This window comes from Toxorhynchites rutilus, chromosome 3 (genome assembly GCF_029784135.1).
Source record: "Toxorhynchites rutilus septentrionalis strain SRP chromosome 3, ASM2978413v1, whole genome shotgun sequence".
NCBI lineage: Eukaryota > Metazoa > Arthropoda > Insecta > Diptera > Culicidae > Toxorhynchites > Toxorhynchites rutilus.
In genome coordinates this window covers 21,677,199-21,697,083 of record NC_073746.1, presented here as the reverse complement: position 1 = coordinate 21,697,083, position 19,885 = coordinate 21,677,199, and the positions used below count along the sequence as shown (strand labels likewise).

At 37.1% G+C, this 19,885-nt stretch overlaps 1 protein-coding gene across 12 annotated transcripts in view; it reads left to right on the top strand.

The window, feature by feature from the left end:
• LOC129775255 (probable cationic amino acid transporter) overlaps window positions 1-10,669 on the top strand; it is a 35,443-nt gene extending 24,774 nt beyond the window's left edge. For all 12 annotated transcript variants that reach the window (XM_055779754.1, XM_055779747.1, XM_055779751.1 and 9 more), the window contains exons 9-10: window positions 9,125-9,292; window positions 9,362-10,669. In XM_055779754.1, the coding sequence (XP_055635729.1) occupies window positions 9,125-9,292; window positions 9,362-9,534 (341 nt within the window). In that variant the 3' untranslated portion in view covers window positions 9,535-10,669. The remainder of the gene's footprint in view (window positions 1-9,124; window positions 9,293-9,361) is intronic.
• The last annotated feature ends 9,216 nt before the right edge of the window (window positions 10,670-19,885 follow it).

Below are 19,885 nucleotides of genomic sequence, written 5' to 3'. Positions count from 1 at the left end.
ATTTTCCCATTTTCTTCAGAGTTTTCTGTTGGAATATGTTTTATTGAAATATGTGTTTTTTTTTCCATTCCAGAGGAGGGAGGGGAGTCATACCATCATAGAAACATTTCTCGTACCCAACACATCCCAAATTTGGTCTCGTTTGCGTGATTGATTCTCGAGTAATGCACCGGAGATTTTGTTGGACCGCTGGTTTGCACAGAAAAGGATCATGTTGGTTTGTACATCAACGTTACCGAACATTTGAGAGAATCGGTGAGGTAACTTCTATGGACTCTGGAATTTTGAAAACATTGTCTTCACGGTTTATCCTCTGTAGGGTGGCAGTGAAAATGGTCATATCAAATTTCAGAAACCGACCATGTACATTTTGTTTATTGGCACAAACAAATGGCCCGTGCAAAGTTTCATCTCAATCGGATATGATTTAGGGGTGCCTCAAAACGCTCAAAGTTTAGATTTTTTCACCCTCGGGGAACCGCAGGTAATACGGACAGTGGGGGTGATATGGACAGGTGGTTGATTTGTATAGTTACATTTCGAATTTCAAATTTATGTTAATGAGAACACCTTCTACATGCTATTCTACAATATTTAAGCCACCCTATGGCAATGAATACTGATCAAAAGAGGAAAAGGGAAACAAAAACCTAAAATCATACATGATTCCGCGTGTGGATGTAATTTTAGCTGCTTCGATATTAAACATTTTGAGTGGTTGAATATCAAAATTCAATTCGCTGATGGTTATATTTCGGTTTGTAAGTTAACAGAGAATCGATATAAGGTATGTACGGAAAAGTAAATTCATTTTTGAGTGTAAAATTTAAGTTATTTAAATAATTGTACTGGTGGGGTAAAACGGCCAGTGGGAGTGAGGTGGAGTGTGTAAAGTCTGTTTAATCTGTTTCTAAGGAATGCCCTGCGTCTATAAATGGAAATCAAATCGCCAAATGTGGGCTGTTTAGAAGCTGACTGGAACCAAGAGCAAAATAGTTGAAGGTCTGTTCGTTTATACTGCTAAAAAGGACGATATCACTTCTAGGTGGATTATTTGATTTTTTCATCATTCAACGGACATTCGTGATGAGTTCTGACCTTGGTTGAATGAAATTATTGCTGTCGCGATCGATAAATCTCTACGCTTCATATATTACAAACCTGTCCATATTACCCCCACTATATGTCCATATTACCCGCATCGAAAAAAATGTTGTACTTTTCGGTCTGTTTTAATTTCGGTAAAAAATATTGAAAAACTTTTTTTTTGTAAAATGTTTGGCCAATTAGGTAGAGAAACAGTTAATTGAATTGCAAGAAACTGAATCAAAGTTTTGGGAAACATGAGTTTCCAAAGATATAATTGAAGTTCTTCTTAACATGTCCGTTCTTCCCCCATGAAATGAAAATGGGGTTTTCAAAAAAAAATTTTGATACTAAATGTCTTCAAATTGCACAAAACAAATTTTGGCCGAAAATCGACCATTTGGGACGTCAACCTTCAAAACTTTGAGTCCTGAAAGCACCCCTTAATCATGAGATGAAATTTTGCACAGGTATTTTTTTTTGCGCCAATCAACAAAATGTACATGGTCTGTTATTTAAATTCGATGTTTTTTTTCATACCTTCACTGCCACTCAGTCCCAGAAGGTCGATTTTTTCGAGATGACACCAAATTTCGAATGCATTTTTGAGTCATTTGGTATCGAAAATAAATTTTTGATTTTCCAAATTTCCTTTACTGAAAAAAAAAATACAGAAATTACTGAACCGATCGGCGTGAAAATTTGTATATAGGGGTTTTTGGGGACGGGTAAGGTTCTTATGATGGTTCCAGACCCCTCCTCTCTCTATGGGGGAGCAGTCATACAAATGAAACATAAATTTCTGGATAACTCGAGGACTAATGAAGCAAACGGAACCAGATTCGGCATGTGAAGGTCTTTGGGGGCAATAAAGGTTTTTATAGTGGCTCGATACTTCTTCCTCATCTCTAAGGTCTAACTCGAGGAAGGAATCGTCCGATTTGAACTGTCCTTATTTTATTATATTTTCTGTAACAACATTTATTCCATATAACGGATAAACAACGTATTTGCAAGTGATTGAAGAATTTTGAACGAGAATTGTGTCTGAAAATAATTTTATATTATAATGACGAGTTTTGGTAGAAGTACTAGGAAATCTATAGTGAAAGAAAACTTTAAAGGGTCAATAGGTAATCAATCAATGAAAAGTTCTGCGATAGGACCCACAAACATTCGCTTGGTAAATGTGAATGTTTGAAGAATTCATATCAAAAAATCAATTTTGGGCAGGACGAAGTTCGTCGGGTCAATTACTGATCATATAAATTAAAACGTTCTACAACGTGATTGCAATGTTGCAGAGTGTAGATCCACTTATATTATTATATGTATATGATGCACGCATGGCCATGATATGATAAACACATTTTAGTGTAAGCATGTGGCAATAGAATATTATTTTGAGGAATTAAAAACTTGAAAATAACGAAAAAAAATCCGGAAAAATTCCGCACACTTTTTGCCTTTGGCATGCTTAAACAACTAGCAATATTCAGGAGAAACTAGGAGATTGGCAACTGATTAGTAGTGGATAAGAGAAAATTTTGTGGACTTTTTTAAAACGCTTCACAGTGGGGCGGCTCCTTACAAAGGTTAGTCAAGCAAAAAAAAGGATGGTTAAATGCGAAAAGAAACATGGTATTTACATAAATTCGAGATACTGAATACAAATCTGGCATCCATTTTTAATTTGGGGCTGTCCATAAAGCACGTGATCCAATTTTTTGGGTTTTTTGCACATCCCTCCCGCGGTATTTCTTACATCCTTTTTAATATAGTTTTATGATCTTTGAACACAAGTAAACAGTAAACAGTAAACAGTAAACAGTAAACAGTAAAGTAAACAAATTCTGCTATAAATATAAAATATTTTTTTTCAAAACATTCCTCTTCTTCTTCTTCTTCTTTTTATTCGTCTTCTTCATAACTGTCATCAGGTTCGCCATCATCTTTTCCTGATTCATTAATTGTTTCCTTCAATAAAAATATTACTTCATCCCGAATTTTTTTATAATTACTTTTCCCCTTTTCAAAATATGTGTTGACTATTGATCGAAGATGATTGACTATACAACGATTAATATTTTCTTGACTATTTTTGCGAGCGGAATTTGTAATTTATTATACAGGGAAACTTCGATATAACGTACCCTCGTTATAATGTACCCTCGATATAACGTCACTCGATATAACGTACATTTTACCGTACACATTTCCAAAGGGTGAAGGAAATTTTTTTGGAATATTTTTTTCTGAAAGGACAATGAATTATCTGTATTGTGACGCTCAAACATGTTTTGTACCTTTAAGCATTCACAAAATACAGCTGGTTTTGTGATTCCGAATTCAAAATGAATCAAGCTTCAATCAACAGTACGAAGGGAAACATCATAAGAAAGGCTGGCTTCCTCTTCTAATTAAATTTATTCATTAACTTTACTAAAACAGCAACACAATAATGTATTATAGGCTACGTTTTTAAGTTCTTTATTATGCATCGATATAACGTACAATTCGATACAACGTACAATTTTGAAAGCGAAATGTACGTTATATCGAAGTTTCCCTGTACTTATCAGCCAATCTCTTTCGCTGCTATTTTCATTTCGCTTGGTGATTTTCGATGCTTCTTTGTTTTATAGATTTGTTGTCTTTCTGATCCGGTTTCTTTGGTTAAAAGAGGATATTCAAATACATGTATCAAATCATGAATAAACAACTTATAAAAACGCCTGATATGCGAAGAATCTGCTTAATGAACGAATCTTGCCAAATTATGGACGATAAGTTGCTTTTCAATCAACACGTCGTGTTGCTAGCGACATATGTTACTCTAATTGGTTTTTCTACAGCTCTTAGTTACTCTTTAAAGTCAATCAAAAGAGTTTTACGACTGGTTATGTGCACTTGGTCCACTATGACTGAACAATTTGATGATGAAATTATATCATTTATTCAGTACGCAATCGATGTGGATTTAAAACTGTAAAATTTCTTCCACTAAGCCTATACAATAAAACAAACCGGTTTCATGACTTGAAACAGTATTTTACTTACCAGAAATGATCGAATAGTATGAAGTACAATTCTTGATTTTATAGGAAAAAAAAATCAACGGCAAACGGGTTAGCGTGATTTTGAAAAAGAACGCTTGCAGTCAATGGAAGATCTAGGTTGGATTCGAAATCGATCATGCAAAATTTAGTAACTACAACTTTTACTTTCGTCGTCGTCGGACAGTTCTTGGCAAAATGGTCGAAGAACATTGTAGCCCTCAGACAAACCGCAGGGAATTTCGTGATTCAGAGCTCAAGCTCAACCGAAAACAACTTCCCCGAAGCATCCCCTTGTGTGCATCTTGCTTCAACTAACCGTCCTTGAATACGACCTTCTCATTCTCCAAACTCAAGGCCACGAAAGTAAGCGCTGCACGAACAGACACTCATTGGCCGAACAACTTTGGCGATTGAGCTTTCGCCCTGCTCCAGGAAGGTGGGATGGGAAATCTAAGCTCTCAAGTATACTTTCCGGAGTATCTATTAGATAACTTTCAGTTGTGACTTAGTGGAGGTACACTGTTAATGTTTCAGTTTGAATATTTGATCTTGAATATTGAAACGTGACTTTACGAATGACTTCTAGTTATACTACTAAATAAATAAATGTATAAAAAATAAATAAATAAATATATAATTAAACAGCCATTCCATGCCAAACCGATATAGTGGTTCTCAGATTTTCGTGAAAATTGGTAGTTTTGTTCTGTATCGCAAAAAAATAGACCCGTATTTTTTTAATTTTTCATTAGGGTGACCATTTTAGGGTTGTCCGAAAAATCAACCTTTTCCTTCTTTTCGAACAACTATGAATTGTCTGAAAAGCATATATATTGTGTTACCCGTATTTTTTAAATTTTTCATTAGGGTGACCATTTTAGGGTTGTCCGAAAAATCAACCTTTTCCTTCTTTTTTCTTTTCCTAAAATGACTTTTTTTAAAATAATAACTTAAAAAGTCATTTTAGGACTTTAAAAAATAATAAATGTAATGATTAATAACTTATGAACTACTAGACCGATTTAGAAGATAGACTTATCAAATTAAAATCGTCGGGTCTTTTTTGAAAAAATACTACACTTGCAGAAAATTCGAATTCTGCTCTCGTTATTATTGATTGTATTCGTTTTTTTATTGTTTTAATAGTCTCGGGACCAAAGGTGCTATGTGTTTTTATATTGTTTCTGGAAAGCTGAGGATTTTTCACATAACATACAGGGTGGGCCATTTAAAGTGGAAGGATTTGTTTTTGCAATAGCAAAGTAAAGAAGTGGAATTAAAAAAAAAATATTTTGAAATTCATTTATTTTGGTCCAAGGAGATTTGTTCTAACTACTTTTTGATTATGATATCTCGTAAATGACCGCCTCTGGCCTTGACCGCAAAATGTGCCCTTTTCTCGGCATTTTCCATCACTTTGCCCAATGTTTCGGCCGATATGGCAGCAATTTATTGTCGGATATTGTCTTTTAGCGCAGCCAGGGTCCTTGGTTTACCAGTGTATACCTTGGATTTTAAATATCCCCATAAAAAAAAGTCAGGAGGCGTCAAATCAGGTGATCTCGGTGGCCAGTCATAATCGCCGTTTTTCGATATTTATCTTCCGGGGAACATTTCGCGCAATAATTTGGTCGTGGCAGTCGCTGTATGGCATGTAGCGCCGTCCTGTTGGAACCAGTAATTGTCCAATTCATTTTCACGAACAAATGGCAATAAAAAAATCGGTTATCATTGTCCGATAACGCTCCCCATTCACGGTTACCGTTGCTCCATTTTCGTTTTCAAAGAAGTACGGGCCGATGACTTTATCGGCATAAATGCCAAACCACACAGTAACTTTTTGGTCGTAAAGATGTTGCGTTTCGATGAATTGAGGGTTTTCAGTAGCATAAAACCGACAACTTTGTTTATTCACTCCTCCATTAAAGTTGAAATGCGCCTCATCAGATCATTTGGCGATTCGATCATCTGAATCGGTCCAGTGGTTCAAAAGTAATAAGTTTTTGAACAAAGGCATTTTGGAAGGAAAAAAAAGAAAAATGATTCTTTGGACCATCGGTTATCTTTGAAAAATAAAAACGAAAAAACGAAAAGTAACGCCTCTCTGGTTTCGACATACGTTAGGTGAAAAAATCTCAGCTTTTCAGAAAAAAAATTTAAAAAATATAGCGTCCTTTGTCCCGAGACGATGAAAACAATAAAAAACGAATTCAATCAATAATAACGAGAACAGAATTCAAATTTTCTGCAGGTGTACCAGGTGATTGGCTTTAATTTGATATGTCGATCATCTGAATCGGTCTTGTAGTTCCAAAGTTATGAATTTTTGAAAAAAGTCATTTTTGGAAAAAGTTGATTTTTCGGACAACACTAAAATGGAGGTTGTCACATTACTGAAAAAAAATTAAAATATACTGGTCTAATGTCTTGCGATAAAGAACAAAACTACGACTTTCCACGGAAATCTGAGAACCACTATATGGCTGTATATAAATATCTCGATATAAGTTTTACCTCGATATAAGGCAACTTTATTTTTTTTCTCGTTACGTTATATCGAAGCAAAAAAATATTTTTTTATTGATGCAAAACTATTCATGATTACTCAAAAATGCGCAAAAACAACCCAGCAGTATTTATAAACCTTTCTTATGTCCATTTAAGATAATTTTTGTAGACAAACATGATCAAGTAGAGGAAACGGAAGCGAATTAAGGATTACATTTTAGAAGAAATAAACACATTCTTACAAAAAAATAATGAACTTTGAATAAATTTTCCGTTTCAAATGGATATCTTTTAATAGAGTATTAAGTTTTCTGCAAGGAATCTTCAACAGGGTTTTATCTGATAAGGATTCAATTACTTAGAAGAAGATCAGAATTACCTAATTGCAAGCTTCTTAGGATCAAGTATGGCTTGATTTTTTTAGGAGTTCTTGAAAGGTAAACAGTCTTGCTGGCAATGGAGTATATAAAATATTCTTGCGACAAATCTTCTGAGAGTAACAGCACATCGTCATCTTCAAGACCTGTAAATAAAACAAAAGAGACGAAACTGAATCAAAGCTTATACACGAAACTCACCACATGCCTTTTGGGACTGTTTCAACGAAGTGGCAAATGGAAGTATTAATTAGCGTCGCGTTCAGGAAAAAATCCCGTTGCCAGCGAAATCGACGAACTGTGAAAACATTTAGAATCAATCGCAATCACGATCCTTACATTTGGTGGTCATTAAAATCTAAACAGTCAAACAAGGCAAGGATTGTTAGGGTTTATCTTTCGGTTATTTGCAGCAGTATTACAGCGAAGATTGTTCTCTGAAGTTGGTCTGGTGTACGAAGCAAAGTGTAATCGTTTGTCATCATTAACTTCTGAAAATTTATTATAATTTACCACTGGGTAATTTGAAGTACAGTTCATAAATGAATGTTATGATTAGGCATTAATTTGATTAAAAAAAATCTGGCATTTCAGTAATCAAATCTAATTTTTATTTATGGATAAATGATTTTGCTATGCCTTGTTAGCTAGCTAATGAGCTATTTTGTTATGATTTATGTTGTGTTAATGATAAATTGTTGATTTTTTACAATACCCGATATCCGGCCGAGTGGCAAATATTGGCCGAATATCCGTTTCATCTCTATGATCAATGTTTATTTTATAGTTTCTTTATTTGCCTTACTTTATCTCCAAATGGAAATTCCTCTGAATTTTGTTCTTGGAACATATTCAAAGTAATGCTGAAAGTTAAAAAAAAATGCCATAATAATACCAAGTGGAAAGATCGCCCAAAATATCAGGTTGAAAGCATGCGTATTTCATAAGGGAAATTAATGTGAACTGTATTACGAAATAATCCCGCAAGTTCCTTTCTATTAAAAAATAATAAAATAAATTCAGGTGAATGTAACATGAATCGATAAACAAATTCCTTGAAATGCTAAATGTACCGATCGGCGTCATTGTTTACGTTTGTGAAATGTCCCTTCAGTACAAATTCAATCATGTATCGATATGCGTCGGAAGTTTCCAGAACTAAATAAATTCAACTTTATTGAATAATTCCGTTATCCAGATTGATATAAAAAATGAAAACTGGACGTGAAACATTTGTTTTGAAATATAATGTTATTGGGTTTAGATGGGACATATTCACAAAACATTGAGAAAAGGACCAATGCTACCCCATTTAACGGTGCTTATTTGTTTGAAAACTTACTAGAAACATTTATTCGATATAATTTATGCTCCAAAAACTATTTCTGTATTGTTTATTTCAATTCTAAGACATCTTTAAAAGTTACGTTATATCGAGGTTGCCTTTTATCGAGGTATGACTGTATATAAATAAATAAATAATTAAATAAATAAATAGATAAATATTTTCAAAAAGACTGTAAATAAATAGATTCCAAAATAAATAAACACAACTAAATAAATATGCACACAAATAATAAATAGGTAAATAAATAATCTGAAAACATCACATGACGATAACAGTTGTGCCAACTGTTACAACCTGGCTGTTTGCAACATAAGTGTGATCTGATAAAAGAAGAATGTAGGTTATACAAAATTCTTGATTGTTTGCTGATTATTCACTCATTTCTTTTATTCTTTTATTCTTTGTCCGGTCTAACTAAATACCGACCCAATGAAAAATCAGTTGTTGGAGACAATATGGGTTTTAATGTGTCAAAAGTTAGGATTTTTTTTAAAATGTAGTTTTTGAGATATTATATTTTTTTGTGCCAAAAAAGTCCTTTCGTGATCGTATTTAAAAAAAATAATACCATAAAATGGCTTCGTACCTCGGACAAGTTGGCAAAGTTTCAGCTAAATCAAAAATATGAAATTGAAAAAAAAATCGATTGGCGGAACGCCTCATTTGTACCCCAATATGTTCCCGAAAAACGAAATCCTACGTCAAAAAGCGGCTTGGTCAAGTAATAATTGAACTATCGATTTCAGCGGTTTTAATTCCGTCCACAATTTTGATGCTAATCCCTCGGTACGCTCAAACGACGTCAACCTCGCCGGCGGTCATTACTTGTGCGGTAACTATTCTGGCATCCACAATCCTATTCGCGGCTTCGTTTCTACAGTCATGGCCCGCACTGCTTCTATGGTTTTTCGCAGGTAATTACGTAAAAGTATTAGCAACCCATGCATAAATAATCCTGGTCCATTCGCTCGGTCCCAAACCAGGTCTATTCCTGTTCATCCGATGTGACACGTGGTGTTGCCTTTGTTTGGAGCGTCCGACTTCGGACCACCATCAGACGCTGATTGCTAGTGTATCCGGTACTAAAACCACCATCCGAGTGCCCCGACCCCCGAAGGGATCAATAATTCCAGCCCGCATCGTGGGCCACAGCTGACACCACTCGGATAGCTCCGACAGTGAATTCTACGAGGAGGAGGACACCGTCGAGGAATGGACCGATTGATGGGTGCCAGCAGGGTATGATGTACGACGTATTTGAACATCTGGTTGTTGTGTGTTGACCCCCAAAGAAGTAAAAAACAATATCAAAACAAATCCGTTGCTCCCAAAACCTAGATGAAACTAAGTGTGATTTCGCAATAATGGTGGGAACCATTTCCAAACAATGAAAAAATAAATAACGAAAATACGTTTGAATGTGATATATGTGATTCGGTCAACGGAACCGAACTGAGCTGTTTAGTTGTAACGATTTTCTCTTAAATGTCAATTTGAACAGAGCGAGAGCAGCACATCACCGTTTACGTGTGGAGGGAGGTGTTAATAACTATTATTACATTACGTCAAGCAATCACGGCAAAAAGTATTAAGCGGGAGACTGCGAAATGATTTACTAGCAATTTCCTATTCAATCGAAGTATTGCAGCAACAAGCAAGCAAAACGTTAGGTAGTAGACAGCATTTTGAAGATTTATTAACGTAGAATAGCAATGCAAAAAAAAGAGAGCAAACAAACGATTAATCTATATTTACTTGCAAAATAGATAGATTTTCTTGCGAGAACCAGTTTAAACATCTCACAGAATGGCGGCCTTTAGGTAGAATTCTTTTTTGTAACTAAGCATAGCCAGATCAGAAGGAAAATAGCATTATTTTAAACGAATACCATATAGGCGTAATTTGCAGCTCAGAGGATTATATTAGTGTTTTGCTGCTTGCATTGAGACGAATTTTAAAATGTGATCGATAAATAAGTGGAGGCGTACTGGGAAGAGTTTTAATCGTCGCGATCTGTTTTACTTGAGGACGATTTGGAAACTTCAATTCAGTGTAGGTAGGGAATTCAACAGATGGAGGAAGAAAATACAAAGAACATCCCGTGGGATTGTTTTGATACATGTTTTCGCGTTACCAAAAATACATTATTGCTGTCATTTTAACCGTATCTTAAGCAATGTTTCTTTGTACCTTTGATCTCTTTGAAAAGCTGTTCATTGGATTGCATGTTCGATTGAGGCTATTTAGTTTTAAGAATTTCAAAAGAGGAAGTAATAAAATGTTGAACGATGGAAATAATGCAAGTTGTGGAAATATGTGTAGATTTTTGAGAATTTCCAGTATTCTTAAACTGTTTCAATCAAGCACTGTTCGTTTACAAAACACTAATTCAATTGTTTGGACACTCTAGCAAAAAAAAACTGAGTGACAACGATTCCACTCCCTAACAAATAGCGAGAGCGAAATTTTCGATAGCGATTCTATATTAGTAGACAAATCACCTATTGTAAAACGTGTTTCAACAAGAGGTGTAGGTCCGAAAAGGTTTCTCATTTGACAATCTCCGCACTAGGGGTTGCAGTAAAGTGAATGATAACATCTAGAGCAGTCATACTCAACCTGCGGCTCGGTGGACTCTTCTGGTTGACACAACTGGTGTGTTTGAATGATCTTTGTTACACATACACAAAAATCTATAAATATGCGAAGTCAACTGGCTAATTATTTGTTACTATTTCGCAGAAAATTACTTTATAACGCATTTTTAAAATTATGCTAAGTAAGCATAGTGCAGAGCTCGACCGAATCACACGTACGAATTGTTGATTTAATGCTTTATCAAATAGCTAACGGCCTAAAAATATGTAATCGCCTCGGACCGCTCTGTATCTAGCACGAGAAGAATGTTCGCAATTCATACTGAGTGTATACTGAGAATACAAATCTCGTGTATTGTTCTTGCGAGGACAAGAATGAATCATGAATCACCCAGCTCCAACGGCTTCTATGAAACCGCGAAAAACCATCGGTTCTCTTCAGGGCCACCAAAACTTTCGACTAAAGAGTTATTTCCAAAATTTCATTGCATTCTAAAATATATCCAAAGTAATCAAAAACAAGTTGTTTTTTATAATTTTTGGATTAAAGAGAGCTCCTGTAAATTGTGGAGCATATTCGGATTTATTGACGTTTTGATGATGATGTTTTGAATTATAGAGGCTTCCTCAGACTCTCTGATTTTCTTAGTTTATTCGCTTCTAGCCCTAACGAAAAGGCAAGTTTGGAAAACAAACCTAAACGACCTTGAGAAAGGCCATTTGGAAAGCCTCGCTCCCGCTTCCATCTGGTCCCTAAAAGAAAACCTGATATACGAGAATAACTTTTTGGTGACTTTTTCCGATCGATTTTTAAATTTTTGTAAATGTGAGCATTGTTTCCGGGTTAAAATTGGCGCCAAAGTGCAGCACATTTTAAGCCGGATGTGATGAAGGTAATGCAATTTTTCAAGGAGATACTGAAAAACTACTTGTATATTCAGTAAGTTCAGTGTTTCACTGGCACTCTAGATAGCGAGCAATCAACAGTACATGTTAGTTCTCAAAATTAAATAAGCTCCACGAAACGTCGAAACGAAACGTGACGAAAAACTCTAACAATAAATTTTTACAATCTTCTCTTGATCCCAATTTCTTATCACATTGGAAATTTTGCAGTGCGAGAAAAAGGTGATAATCGCTTGGTGCCGAACTTGGTCCGAACTATATGGTGCATGCATTAAAACATCCCAATAAAACTCCCGGGATTGTGTGGCCCTGCGTTGTCCTGATGGAACACAACACCTTTTCTGTTCGCCAATTCTGGACGTTTCTGGTCAATCACCAGCTTCAAACTGTCCATTTGTTGACTGTAGGGATCTTAATTTAATGTACTGCTCTAAAAAAAATTTTAGAAGAAAATTTGAAAAATTTTGAAAACACAGTTCAATAATATACATTAAATTGCACTTATTTTTCTGTTGCTGTATCGGCACCATAAACATCATTCACAATTTCGGTGGCCTGGCTTGCATTTCCGCATTTGTAAAAGAAAAAGCGTAAAATGTACCGAATTTTCTCTTTGTTGACCTCCATTGTTAACACCCTGTAACTCACAACTGAATGGAACAAACAAAAAACAGTAAAAGATTATTTTAGTGTGAAATGTCACCTTTACTTGAAATTGTATGATCGATATTACGCGAGATGTTGATCACTAAAGCCAGCTACCGAGAAAATGATGGATAACTTTCTCCCCAACTTAATATTTGCAAAGCGGATTCCCCCAGGCTTAGGCTGATTAGGGATCCATCTTAGGGAAACACATTTCGGTGGGAACAAAAATACCTTCGACTTGCATCTATCGGTAAAGCGGATTCCCCCAGGCACATTGATTTCGAAGTGTGTTGGGGAAACCGTGAATCGGGCCAATCAAAACTTGGCAATTAAGAGTTTAGATGACGCTTGCCATTTTATAGTTATTCAATTGTTTATCTAATGAAAAATAACCTTTTTTTAACTGTGATAGACGCGTAGACATATTTCCTATTAATTGATGCAAACATCTTTCCGATCTATTATGAAATGTTCGAGTTATTAGCATCAGAAATCTTGAATTTTTTCCTGCATGTTCTGTGTTTAAGTTTTTATTTCACCACCATATACTCCGGTTAGACGCAATGTCCTGGAAAAAAGGTAATGAAGATGGTGATTTTTCGAGCGACATAGCATGCGCTGCCATAACTATTTCTCAAATAGTGACGTCAGTCGTTGTGTTTATATTCGATTGCCTACCACATCCATGTGAAAATGTTATTTTCAGTATGTGTTTCATCAATGAAAAACATACATTTTATTGATGTTCTCGCTGATTATGAATATAATGTGACAGCGTGTAGTGGATATTTGCGAAATTACGTTGAAAAAGACGAATGAAAGTGGTATTGAACGAAGTTTCGTTAGTTTTACCGTACCATATAGTTATTACTATGGGTCTCAGTGTCGAAGTGTGAGATGTGGGAAAATAGTGTTCAATTAAGCAGCATTTCACCGAAACTGTAAATGCTTCCGAGGCCTAAGAATACGACTGCTCTCTGGACCTTTTTACCATATAAATAATGGAGTAAAGTAACAATACAATAACCATCTGTTAAAAAACAAACCGTTGCAAGATTTCATGAGAAATTTGGCTCAAATCATTATGAAAACGTGAGTATTTTGAACATTGTTTTATTTATTCCATATACATTTCATAGAGAATGCAAATAATTACGACACGAAATTTTGCATGCGAATACAGTTATACTTCGCCTACTGCTTCACCTCGATATATACCTCATTGGGTTAGACGTAATCCCACGTCAATAAGCAATCCATCTCGTGCTGCTCCCGGAAATGCAGTAGTGTCTTCCTTAAGTACTTCTCCTAATAAATACAGTAAAACTTGTTTTTGTGAGGTTTTTTTTTGCGATTTTTTTTGCATCAAAAATCTCGTGCGTTTTTTTTGTGCGACTTTTTTTGTGCGGTATTTGAAAAATAAATGAAGTCATTGGTCATTAATTTTATTTTTTCTATCTTGATATGTATTTTATCTGAACTGTGTCTGCTAATTCCCATTGTTATGTTATGTTTTGTTTGTTTTATAGTGTCTGTAGGAGCTTATTGAAAGAAGCAAAATGTTGATTTTATGATCTGCGCAAGAGAGTATGCCGCTTATTAAAGTGAAAAACGGAAATCAAATGTTGATCACGAATGGAATCATTAGGATTATTTTCTTAAGGAACATTTCTTTATGCGGTCCCTATCCACCGCATAAAAAAAGTTTTTTTCAAATTGTGTAGCGAACACTATTTTTTAAAGCTACTGGTGAAGTTTAGTAAGATTTTTTTATGCGATTTTTTTTGTATGGTCCCTATCCGATCCCTATGGTCTCTAGCTTTCAGGCGATCCAACAATTGTCCCAGCTCCCTTGTCTGGGACTGACAAAATGGTCAAAATGATTTTTTTGCCAAAATCGAACGATGGCAACATTAAAATATGTCCACTTTCATCTCCCGAAAAGCCATCATGTAGTTCCTTGAGTCCATATTGGGGTTCAAGCATTGAATTCACGAGTTAAACGATTCGACTTTGGCTCTGTGCCAAACATGAACGGGATTTAAATATCCTTGAATCCGAATTACTTAAAGGGTGTCCCACATCAAATTGCATTACGGAGAAAACGCTGAAGAAAATTACCTAGTTTTCAAACTCTCGGACAGTAAAATATAACCCATTATTAAGCTTTTGGCATATTAATTTCATTCAGCTTCAATACCATAACCATATGCTTGCACCTTACGCTTAACTTCACTCATAAGGTTCTATACAACATCTGGCTGCAGCCTCTTCTGTACGGAAACCTACTTTGGCCTTAGTTCCGGTGCATTGGGGGAGTCTATGTCCTTGGGGACGAAGGTGACCCCGTTGACTTCGTATCACTCCAGGACATCCTTTGAATAATGGCACCAAGCTAGATCTGGCCAGAAGATCGTCGGGTCCTGCTGGGTGCTTCAACAGAAGAAGGAGACGCTTCTGTAGACACTCCTTGAGGTAGATCTGCCCGTGTACAGTTTCGTCAGTCACGAACGCACACTCACAAACACTCCGTTTGCCACATGAACAGATCGCTTACTAAATCATGTTCTTGGCAAACTTTGAAACTTCCTGTTTCCTTACTTCATCCGGAACATCGAACTTATGCTGGGCGGTGAAGAACAGTAGGCTCGGAAGCTGCCGAAAGTACGCCTTTTTTATCATTCATGATTAGACAATGAGGGTTCGTCAGTATCTGGGTGTACAGTTTCCGGGCTCGTGACTTTCCGTATTTTGCCGTTCGTCACAATTTGGAACCTTCTGCACATTGTCCCGGTCCTTGGCTCTCTGAACGAAAGACTTGGATGGATTCAACTTTTTTGGGCACATCTCTGACCAAAGCATTGGGATTCCGCTTGAACGCTTTCACGACATTCTTGTGATCCTGGTCACTAATAGAACATCCATTCTGACCGCATTTCATCTTCCGTTCGATGCTCAGAGTTTTGTAGTAACGTTTAATCACACGACTCACCGTTGACTGCACGATTCTGAGTTTTGTTTTCGATGTCCCGATGAGAGAGTTGAAGACTTTCCAGGTGCTTGCTCAAAACCAATTCGCGACGTTGTTTTCCAGGTGACACCTTTTTTTTCAATTTTCGAAAAACTGACAGCGATAAAAATATATTGTAAACAATGCACTTTAAACTACTTCAACCCAAATGTTCAAGGGAAAATACCCAATGGGTAATTCCATACAGCGTTTTCTTGTTGATGCAATTTGATGAAGCGTCGTAGTGAAGGTAGACAGCGACCCCGGCAAACTATGAAAATGGCACCCCCAAAATTACATTTTTTTAATTTTTTCACTAACTTTAAGATTATGATATTTTCAGAAAACTACTCACTTATACCAATGTTCATCCTGAGCAGTTTATTCGTACTTAGAAGGCTAGTAATATCATTACCAGTTTCGCTTATTCTCTGGTCAAATCTTTGCCTTGCATGCTTTTTAACTGACGCAAAATGATCCACAATTGCATCTAAATCAAGATCTGCTAGCGATTCTTTCTCGATCGAAGGAATTGCTGAGCCATTGAGTCGGTTTTGGCTCTTTTTGGAACGCAGATAATTTTCAATCAATTTAAGCTTGCTGATACTGAGACAATAAACCATTCTGTAGCACAGACATTATAAAGGGTGTGTCACATCAAATTGCATCACGGAAAAAACGCTGTAGAAATTCGCCCAGTAGACCGATTCTTTTGAAAATTTTAGACAATAAAATAAAAACTTTTAAACAACTTTTGGCATTTTCTTTTTATTCATACTTCGAGCCCAAACCCGTATGCTCGCACCTTCCTCTTTACCCCGTCCATAAGGTTCTGTAGATCATCAGGTTGTAGTTTTTTTGAACAGAAATCCATTTCCTCTTGAAGTCCGCCTCCGATTTGACAACTTTTGGGTTCTTCCGGAGGGCCTGCTTCATAATCGCCCAATATTTCTCTATTGGGCGAAGCTCCGGCGCGTTGGGCGGGTTCATTTCCTTTGGCACGAAGGTGACCCCGTTGGCTTCGTACCACTCCAACACGTCCTTTGAATAGTGGCACGAAGCGAGATCCGGCCAGAAGATGGTCGGGTCCTCGTGCTGCTTCAATAGTGGTAGTAAGCGCTTCTGTAGGCACTCCTTAAGGTAAACCTGCCCGTTTACCGTGCCGGTCATCACGAAGGGGGCGCTCTGCTTTCCGCAAGAGCAGATCGCTTGCCACACCATGTACTTTTTGGCAAACTTGGATAGTTTCTGCTTGCGAGTCTTCTCCGGAACGCTGAATTTGTCCTCTGCGGAGAAGAACAACAGGCCCGGCAGCTGACGAAAGTCCGCTTTGACGTAGGTTTCGTCGTCCATTACCAGGCAATGCGGCTTCGTCAGCATTTCGGTGTACAGCTTCCGGGCTCGCGTCCTCCCCACCATGCTTTGCCTTTCGTCGTGGTAAGGAGCCTTCTGAACCTTGTATGTACGCAGGCCCTCCCGCTGCTTGGTCCGCTGGACGAATGAACTTGACAAATTCAGCTTATTGGCGACATCCCGGACCGAACTTCTCGGATCACGTCTAAACTGCTTAACTACGCGCTTGTGATCTTTTTCACTGACGGAGCATCCGTTTTTGCTGTTCTTCATCTTTCGGTCGATGGTTAGGTTCTCGAAGTATCGTTTTAGTACTCTGCTGACCGTGGATTGGACGATTCCCAGCAGCTTACCGATGTCCCGATGTGACAACTCCGGATTCTCGAAATGAGTGCACAGAATTAATTCACGACGCTCTTTTTCGTTCGACGACATTTTTCCAAATTTACGAAAAATTGACAGTGAAGCATGGCCAACGTCATCTATGCACTCTTATCTGATTATAAGCGAAAGCTGAAGATATAATTCCTAAAAATTAAATTTCTACAGCGTTTTTTCCGTGATGCAATTTGATGTGACACACCCTTTATACAAGTATGCGTTCATATAATGAAGCTTAGTAGTAAAGTGTGTTTCCGTTAGAATTTGGTCGCTTATTTTTATTTACTGCGGCGCCCCAAGTTGTCACATCGAGAAACTATTGAGAGCGTTCTGATCTGGATGGTTTGTTTATTCATTAGTTAAAATTTCATCAAGATTGAAGGACACATTCAAAAGTTATCGACGATGTAACGTGAGAGGCGGGAAAAAATTCTGCATTATCACGTTGAGAACGCGACGTAGTCATACGTGATACGAGCAGTCTAGAACAATTCTGGGCTCTCCTTGCGGAATTTGGCGAAAAAGTTCAAGGCGAGCCACAATATAGTTAGGCGAATTAGTGTGCAAGAAGCTTTGCGGTCGTATCATACCAGCAAACACCCCAACACCCCGACGATGAAACAAAACCTGGTTGCCAAAACCCGTGCAAGGAAGTTGTACGAGCTAGTGTTCGACTAGTACGAAGGATGCGTTTTGAAGGACGATGGAATATACGTAAAAATGGATTTCGGACAAATAGCCGGTAACAAATTTTACCTTGTGAAGCGTAAAGAGGATCTTGCGGTGGGTTTAAATTTGTTCACGCAGATAAATATGCTCGTAAGTTGATGATTTGGAAAGGGATCTGTAGTTGTGGAGAGAAGACAAAACTTTTCATCACTGGGGAAACAATGAAAGGAAAAGTTTACAAGGAGGAGGGTCTTCAGAACAGGATTTTGCCATTCATTCGATCACATAAAGGTCCGATGCAGTTCTGGCCTGAATTGGTAAGCTGCAATTACCGCCAGAATGTCGTCTAGTGGTATAAGGAGCATACGATCGATTTATTTGAAAAAACTATCAATCCACCAAATTGTCCGGATTTTCGTCCCATCGAGAGATATTGGGCAATTGTCAAAGACAAAATGAAGAATCAGAACCATAAATACCAGCTCAAATGGAAAAGTAGAAATCATCTCAAATGGAAAATACGGTTACCAGCAGTACTGTCCACAAAATGATGGGTGGTATCACACGAAAAGTTCGAAAATCCATCCGAACAGCTGACGAATAATTTTCATGTTTTTTTTCCCTTAAAGTTAAAGTAAACACATTATGGACCACACGGCAAACTTGTAAGCTTCATTTGTTCGGATTCCACGAATGAGATCGTTTCCTTCGGCGTGGATGAAACGAAGGCGAGCCATCGGTAGGCCTTGTTAGATTCTTGGCAGACCGAGAATTTCACCATCAAGTGTAGAAAACACGGTTGATCTCGTGATCCATCTGTAATAGATGGAACGCGAAACACGAGGAAACTCGTGAGCGGTCCACAATATGTAAAGAACCTACAAAATGTCATTCTTCCCTTTTTTGTACGTTATTTCTATGCTAAGAATGTCCTTATTTATGCGACCAAATTCTAACTCAAACTGGCTTTAACTGTAAAACATCACACAGCATGGAGGGGCGCCCAGGCATATGTAGCGAAAAATCAAAAGGAATTGATGTATGTGATGTTGGGCATTTCTTCAATTTTGCGGAAAATCAAGGATAGGATGTTAGTTTCATGTACGAACAGAAGCAACTTCTCATGATGGATGATTTATCATTCAATTGAAAGAAGAAAAAATTGCTTTACAAAATACTTGGATTTTGGCGCCCCTAAGGGTTAGCGCTTCCGGCAAATACCGGGTTTGCCACCCGCACACTACGCTGCTGCTTTGTAGTAAATGAGAAACGTATTAATAATTGCACAGAAATAACAAGTTGGTTTAGTTTCATGGTATATGTGAAGTCGCTCACAAATCCGTCTTTTGGCTTCCAAATACTTTCAAATTGTGTTGGAAGACATTACTGACATCACAAATCTTTTTCAATGGAAAAATTATGGTGCATTAACACGTTGAGCCATAGGGACTGACATTGAATTTTCAATTGCAAAAAAACGTTTATCATTGGAACTGACGGTTATTAAATAAAGAAATTAAAAAAACCTGGTTTGTTTTCGAATGTTTTACGATATGTGACTACTTTCTAGTCGAATTTCTGACTATTTTCTTTTAATACTATAAATATCTTTGGGAACGGGACCGAAACTGATATTGTGCAAATACTTGATGTGGACTGAATGGAAAGAGCAGTAAGAACAATCCGGGACTCAACGTGTTAACATACTGAGCCTCGCGTAGGTCGCTGGGACAGACACCGATTTTTCCGTCTTTTTCGCACCGTTCTCATCGGACTTTGGAAAGTTTCAGCATTGGGAACGACAGCAACAGAGTTAGTAAATGATTTTTAGAAAAGTCTACTATCGATTCTCCGGGACCAACGAGGGCCAGAAGGATTGTTTGAACGTATTACAAAAAGTGAGTCGAAAATGAGTGACTGAATAAAAGTAAAAAGTGAAACAG